Consider the following 7270-nt stretch of genomic DNA (forward strand, 5'->3'; position numbering starts at 1 on the left):
CAGTGGTGGCGGGCACTTGGGCTGTTGACAAATGGAAGGAACTCAGTCTGGCTCTCACTCTGGAGAGCCTCTTCCTTCTCTCCATACTTGCCTCCCTCCCCCAGCTCCAAGGCCCCAATAGATGTCCTTGGGCTGGATCAAGCCCCTTACCTCAGATGGAGTTCCCAGTTGAGCCATGGAAGGTGAAAAATGACCTCATTTCTTCCCAGCTGACCTCAAGGAGAATGCAATCCCTTCCCTTCCCCTCCAGTCTCCCCACCCACACCTCCACAAACAGACCAGAGGCAGCTTACTGAGGTACACATCACTCAGCTCATTGTTTGGAGGCCCTAATCTAAAGCTAGAATTCATTCTGCTCTGTAGGCAAATAATTTTTCCTGTTTGGGCCTCAGTTTCCCCATTTGTAAAAGTGCAAGGTTGAACAGTCCCTTGTAATGCTAACATTCCACTATTAAAATAGATCCAGTGAAGTGTGATTATCTGAGAGGCTTAATCACTCTGGATGGCTTTTCCATTTAAAAGAGGCGCTGGTTAGCTCAGATGAGGCTCTAATTGGCAGCCTGTAGCACTGGAGCTCCCGGAAGCAGGAGGCCTTCCAAATCCCTCTGCCCCCTGCTCCCAGATACTAATATCTCCTAGGGTATGCCCTAGGGTACACACAGAGGAGAGGACCCTCCAGCCCCTCATGGGGGAAAGATCCCACCCTCATGCCACCTGCTCCCTAGACACTATCTGCCACCCACAAGGGATTTCTATCATTCCTGCACCTGCTTGGCTTATGGAAAGGAAATCTGGCTGGAGAACAAAAGTTCAAATAAATGGATGAATCCTGCGCCTAAAAAATAAGTCAAGGAGCCCTGGGCTGGGAGTCAGATGGCCCTGTTCTAGGCCTGCTCACAGGCTGTGTGCCAGTGGCACTTTCTCCCTCTTTAAAATAGGGGAATAACCAGCCCTGCCGGTGTCGCTTGGCTGTTGTGAGAACACAAGCAGTCGGTGGCTGCATCTAATGTTTTGTATAAAATGCTGTACAAATGCAAAGTGGTGGTGTTCTCCAGATACACATATCTGTGTGGTAATAATCAAACAGCACAACACCAGATTCCTTCTCCCTGCGCTGGAGAGGGTGTGCTGTGAAAATGTAAGATGCTAAATCACTCCCGAGCTGTTTTAAGGATTAGGCAGAAATGTTAATGGCAACAGATGTTGGCTTGTTCCCTTCAGGCAGATTTAGGCTTCAGTGGAGTATTTCTCTGCTGGCTTCAGCCCAAGACATGACCAACGCCCTTTCTCCGACCTCCCCTTCAACCCAGAGAGTGGCAGGGGCTCACTTTCTGCCTTGAGGTTAAGGATCTGGCTGGGAAACATTGGAATCTTGTCTTAGGAGGGCTTCAGTAGGACAATAATGTTCTGTAAGATCAGCTGAATCAAACATTAGGGAAAATGAGGAGCCACGGACTCAGCCTGGAACCCATTGTTTTCATGGGGGCGGTGATGGAGATGAAAGAACTGGGTGCTAGTTGGGTTTGGGGACCGTTCCATGTCCCTGTACAATGAGATCTGCGTGGTCCAGGTGACCACTAGGGGCTTTCTGGATCTAACATTCTCGAGGACCATGAAAATAGATGAGGAGAGGCCAACCCAAGGATTGTTCCAGAAATTATCAAGATTTCTCCTTCTAGCCCTGGACAGCAAGGTGGCTACATTCTTGGGAAAGGGGAAGGGTTGTGTCTGGAGTTTGTGCAGTTCCAGAAACACTGTATCAGTAGAGCTGAAGTGCCTCCAGGGCCACCTCCTGTCCTTCTGAAGGCTCCAGGCCACTCAGCACTCACCTTTGAAGGGGGACTGGGCTCGCGTCACGAGGAAGAGCCTCTTGCTCTTGCTGTGCCGCTCCTGGCGGATGTGGTAGCCCAGCGTGTTGCAGCGGCCCTTCCTGCAGCTCAGACACAGCCCCTGGCTGAATCTGTCCATGTTGTCGCACAGGTAGGCCGTGCTCTGCATGCTGTCGTGCAGCAGGGAGTCGATGAAGAGGTGCACCGATCGCTCGTGGGCACACTTTATGGTCTGGAAGATGGCTGGAATGCAGGGCAAGAAGGACGTTATCACCCCTTAACCCAAGGTAGCCTCAACTCAAAGAATCATCCTGTTTCTTAGATTAGCAGCGGCACGTCGGGAGGCAGGGCTGGGATTGCTGAGGTTGACCCACTGACAACAGCAGGATGAACAAATGACTGAAAACTAAGGAAAGCAGACGCCTCTTGATTATTTACCATTGGGGCAAAATCCCAGGCAGGGTAGGGCGCCTGAGGACACCACTCTATTACATTTTGTTACAGTAGGTGTTTTAATAGGCATCCCAAGTCACTAAGAAAAGATTAAATTATTTAAGAAAGCAGGGTAGTGTCAGTCACTTAAGAAATATTTCTCAAATGGTTAAAAATGCCCAAGTGATGATGCCTGGAGGGTGAGCTGACTGGAACAGACTTGTATGGGATGCCTCTTTTCTTAGTAAAGCTGGGTAGACACTCAGCTGAGGCACTCGCGTGGCACACTAGTGGTCTGGTAAAAGCTGAGGCCTCTCCCACAATGCCCACCTTATGTCCCCAAACAGCCGTTGAATCCCTTAGGAACAGGCCTGTAACACCAGCATGGAGATTGGATTTATTATTATTATTATTTTTTACCTCTTTTATTTATTTATTTTATTTTATTTATTATTTTTTATTAATATTATTTTTTACATTCTAGGATGTTGTTGTGGAGCAGTTGTGAGGGAGGGGGAGAGAGGAAAGGGGAAGGAAATAGGATGGAAGAAGGAGGAAGGAGGAGGAGTGGGATTGAGGTCTGTGAGTCTCCAACATGGGAGACTGGGGGGCTTCCAGCAGTGGTTTGGTCATTGCTGGACTGGGTGCAGATGTCAGGGGTGTGTGGCAAAAGCCCTAGTCCCCCGCCATCCCAGCTTGGGAGAGCCCAGGGTGCTTCCTGTGGCGGTTCAGTGGTCATCGCTAGGGTGGTTGCACTGGTCACAGGGGTGTGGCCAAAGCCATCAGCCTCCACCCTTGGGACTGGTTGTGGGGTCAAGGAGTATGGCTGAGGCCCCCGGCACTCCCCACTTTCTGGTTTGGTAGCCCAGGGGACTTCCCAGTCCTTCTAGGTGTTATAGGTGTTCTTTGGTGAAATGAGACCTTTACTAGTTAATATCAAATTTATTCTCTGGTTGTGGGTATTTTGTTTTTTCTTCCAGTTCTGTGTTGTATTATTTGCTGTTCCCACCACTCAAACTCTGCACTGGAACTAATTTGTTGTCCTTTGCTTACTTCTAAAATGGGGGAACATCCTGTGAGGACCAGTGCTTGAGCCCTGTGGTTGAGCTAAATTGTTGCTTTGCTGCTGATTCCCTAGGGAAGGCTTTTTGTGCAGCTCAGGGTTTAATGGTTGACTTTATAGGTAACTGCAGTTCTAGTGAAATCTGGTGCACCTGGGTTGTGTAGACACTCTGGTCTGGACCTGAGTCTTTTCATCAAACTGTACCCCATGCAATTCTATATTCCTTATTAGTCTCCTCTGAGTGGTTCTACACTGACTGGGGTACAGATCAGCTGTCCTTGCTGTGCCCCAGTGTTCCCCTGGTGGCCCTGTCTCCCCCACCGCTCATGCTCCAAACACTTCCCATGGGATGGGCCATGCACCAATCCCTTGTGATGACTCACTGGCCTATGAGTGGCTCCTTTTTTTCAGTTTTTGTGGCCCCTCTCTCCTATGTGGGTCCACGGGAACCCTATTAGTTGTATTGCTGGCCTGGGGGCCACCAAGGCCCTTTTCTCCCCTGCCACCTCCAAGCAACTTCATCTGAAGGGCACAGCTGCAGCTTTTGCCAGCTCCTGCTCCATGGGCTCAGCAGCTCCAGCCTGGATGTGGCTGAGGATCTAACCAGTCAGAGCAGTTTTTACTTTCTCTCATCATGGCTTCTCCCACCTTCATGCACTCCGTAGGTCTCTCCTCCTCTTCCCCTGAGCTCTAGGGGCCCCAGCTTGGCTGCTGTTGCCTTTTTATAGTTGTAAATTGGTTGATTTGTGGGAGAGAGTGACACTGGGGACCGTCTATTCTGCCATCTAGACTGGAAGTTGAGATTGGATTTAGAACATGCCCCAGTGATTACATCTGAATGGGCCTAACTGCCCCCTAAAAATGTGAGGTTTTTCTACCATGGATTTTGACTTTTTTTTTTGGCAGCTGGCCAGTACAGGAATCAAACCCTGGACCTTGGTGTTATCCATGCTACACTTGAACTGGCAAGTCCACCACTCCTCCCCTTCTAATCTTTAGTAAGGAATTATTTTCAAGGAATGTTGAGGAACCACCACAAGGCTTGTAAAGTACCAAAGGCAGAGCACAGGAAACTTTGCCAAAAGCTATTTCTTTAAGGGTCTGAAGGCTAAACACCAAGATCAGTCAGCTCAGTTCTCGGTCACTAGTGGCTGCGTTTGTTGAGCGCCTGCTGGGAAGCAGGTATGTGCTGAGTGCCTCCCACCCATCCACTCCCTGAGTCTTCTCTGCAGCTCCGTGAGGCAGCTGCTGTAAATGAGAGAGCCAGGCTTCAAAGACATTCACTGACTCATTCAAGCTCACCCAGCCGGGGGAAGGTGAGGACGGAGAGCAGTTGTCAAGTTCCCTTTTATTTGGGTGTGGTTGGGAGAATTACCCTGGAATGGGGACACTTTCAAACACAGGGGTGAAGAACACTGAGAAACACCATCCTGAGCTGAGGTGGGCAAGCTGAATACACACGCAGCTGGCCCCTGACTGTCTGGTGCAATACTCATTCAGTAGAAACCATACTTTGAGTACCCAGATAACCACTCTGTTTTTCACTTTCAGTACAGTGTTCAATAAATTACATGAGATATTCAATGCTTTACTATAATATAGGCTTTCTTTTAAATGACTTTGCCCAACTGTACGCTAATGTGAGTGTTCTGAGCATGTTTAAGTTGGGCTAGGCTAAGCAATGAAGTTCGGTAGGTCAGGTGTATTAAGAGCACTTTTGATGTATGATATTTTCATCTTATGATGGGAGGTAGCCCTGTTGCAAGTCGAGGAGTTTCTGCACTTGGTTCTGTCACTCTGAAGTTTAGCACAAAGAGCAAATTGCAGCGATTGGTCAGAGATGCGTTCACCAGGCAAGTAGTTTCTAAACACCATCCTGGTGGCCTGTGTTGAAGTTCGTGGGTGTATAGATCTGGGGGGAGGGCTGGACGATCAGCTGAGAACTGCTAGTGACCTGTAAGGCGAAGTTCCCAGAAGGCTCCCTCAGGCGTGGGTGGGTGGAGGGCTGGGAGTCCAGCCAAAATGAGATGATGTGGACTGTGAAGGTCATTCTGATATAGGAGAGGTGCGGGGGGTGATGTAACACAAGAGAATGTGTTCTCAGCTCAGTTTTGGATGATTGGGGTGAGAAGGTGGTGTGTGGGGGTGGGGGTCTCCAGTTGGCTTAGACTGATTGGCATGTTTTAATCAAGATGATATTTTATAATGAGAAATTTGGAATGCCTGTGGAATGTGCGGTTTCTGCTGACATTTTTGCTCTTTAATCCTGTGCATGTTAATGTTTTGGTCTCAGGATTTGAGAGAAAAGTGGGATCATGGCCCAGATAATGCCAATTCAGTTTCTGCCCCGAGGTAAAGGATGTAACAAGCACATATTTGAAGCTGAACTTCACATTGGAAAATCCTCAGTAATGTCCTGTAGGATCAGCTGATTAACTCTTATGGGGTGGGGTGAAGAGTTATTCCCACTCTTGTGAGACCAAAGATCTAGAAGCCATGACCTATTAGGTGGATCTTCATGTGACTCAGAAGAGAGGAAGAATCTTCAGAAGAATGAGGAGACTTCTGGAGAAGGAGGAATAACCTCAGGCATCAGGACTCAACTTTCAGAAGGGCTAGTTATCCTCAGAGAGGCTTTGCTTGGGCACGCCATGGGGAGGGAGGGAGGGAGTTGGGATTTCTGCCCCTCCATCCATCCTCAGGGCTTGGCTTCCAGGAACCTCTACCTGTTACGAGGGGCACCTGCTGGGGACATCAGCTCTTACCCACTCCTACAAGCCCTCTCTGAGTGGGCCCCTCCGCTTGCTGAACTCTTCTCCAAGTCCCACAGCATTGGTGGGTTCCACTGGATTCCAGAAGCCTCATGGATGTCCAGGCTAGTGCTCTGGGCCCATGACCTCTTTCTCACCATTTAAGCCGTGCTTGGCCATGTGTTTGTAGAGCTCTAGGAAGTGGCAGCCAGGCTGGAAGGAGCCCCCATTGGGGTAGAAGTCATAGTGCGCTATGGGCTGTCTGATGCCCACACTCAAGCCCATGTGATCCCGGGTAAAGGTGTGAATGGCATCCACAAAATTGGCATCATCTGGAGAAAGCCGGTTGCTGGGGGAAGTTCCCTCAAACGAAGGGCCTGCAGCATCCAACCCTAATTGGAAAGCAAGGGTAAGACTTAGTTGAGAGCAAGGGGAGGGGAGTAGAAATGCGCTTTTTAGCTTCTTGATATTAACACATTAATGAGCTAGCAGGAAGAAGGGAAACCTAGGGCATAAACTTTCTCTAGACAACCTTGCCGCAAATTTTTCTTGATAAAACTGCAGTGATTCATGGTCCTGAAAATTAGACACAGACTTGGCATCATCTAAGGGGAAAAGAGGTTTGCAGAAATTATCCAGTGGTACAAATAAGATTATGAGGGAATGCTTGATTTATTTAAGCTAGTCGATTTTAAGTACCTCTCCAGCTACTTTCAAGAGCCTCTGTTTGCATACCCAAACCAAAAAGCTGGTGCGCTCATCATAAGTAGTTCTAACCTACCCATCAGAGAAAGAGTTTATCTGCCTGCATGTTGTTAATTCATTCCCTAAACAAGCTGGCTTTTCTCCTGCACTAATGGCATTTTCATTGGAATGACCAGAACAGCCTTGGGACGTCACTGTTCCAGGGTGAAAACGTGGGCAAATGGTGCTGCTCTGGTCCTCAAGGGCACATGGATTTGCAAGAGACAAGTGGCAGCTCCTGGCTGACTAGTGGGTGAGTATTTATACACTCAAGGTTGTTTCCCTGTCTTTCTTCCTTGGCCTTCTCTGGAGGACTCTTTGTGTCCCCCAGCCCAGGCTTCCATCCCTACTAGGGTGAAGGACCTGAGAATGAGCTTTTTTTTTTTTTTTACCTTTTTGTCTTTTTTCATGACCGGCAACGGATCACAACCCTCAGTGTCGCGCCCGTACCG

The 7270-nt window shown here is 48.7% G+C and overlaps 1 protein-coding gene across 1 annotated transcript; it reads right to left on the reverse strand.

Moving 5' to 3' along the window:
* Positions 1-1829: 1829 nt before the first annotated feature.
* On the reverse strand, positions 1830-6466 carry LOC103583784 (hepatic triacylglycerol lipase-like; the record flags this gene model as incomplete). The annotated part of the gene is made up of 2 exons (XM_008565013.1): positions 1830-2072; positions 6233-6466. Coding segments are annotated over 2 exons (477 nt in total), but the record flags the coding sequence as incomplete, so codon positions are not given.
* Between the last annotated feature and the right edge of the window lie 804 nt (positions 6467-7270).

The sequence above is a fragment of the Galeopterus variegatus genome, unplaced genomic scaffold, assembly GCF_000696425.1.
Source record: "Galeopterus variegatus unplaced genomic scaffold, G_variegatus-3.0.2 Scaffold28234, whole genome shotgun sequence".
Taxonomy (NCBI): domain Eukaryota; kingdom Metazoa; phylum Chordata; class Mammalia; order Dermoptera; family Cynocephalidae; genus Galeopterus; species Galeopterus variegatus.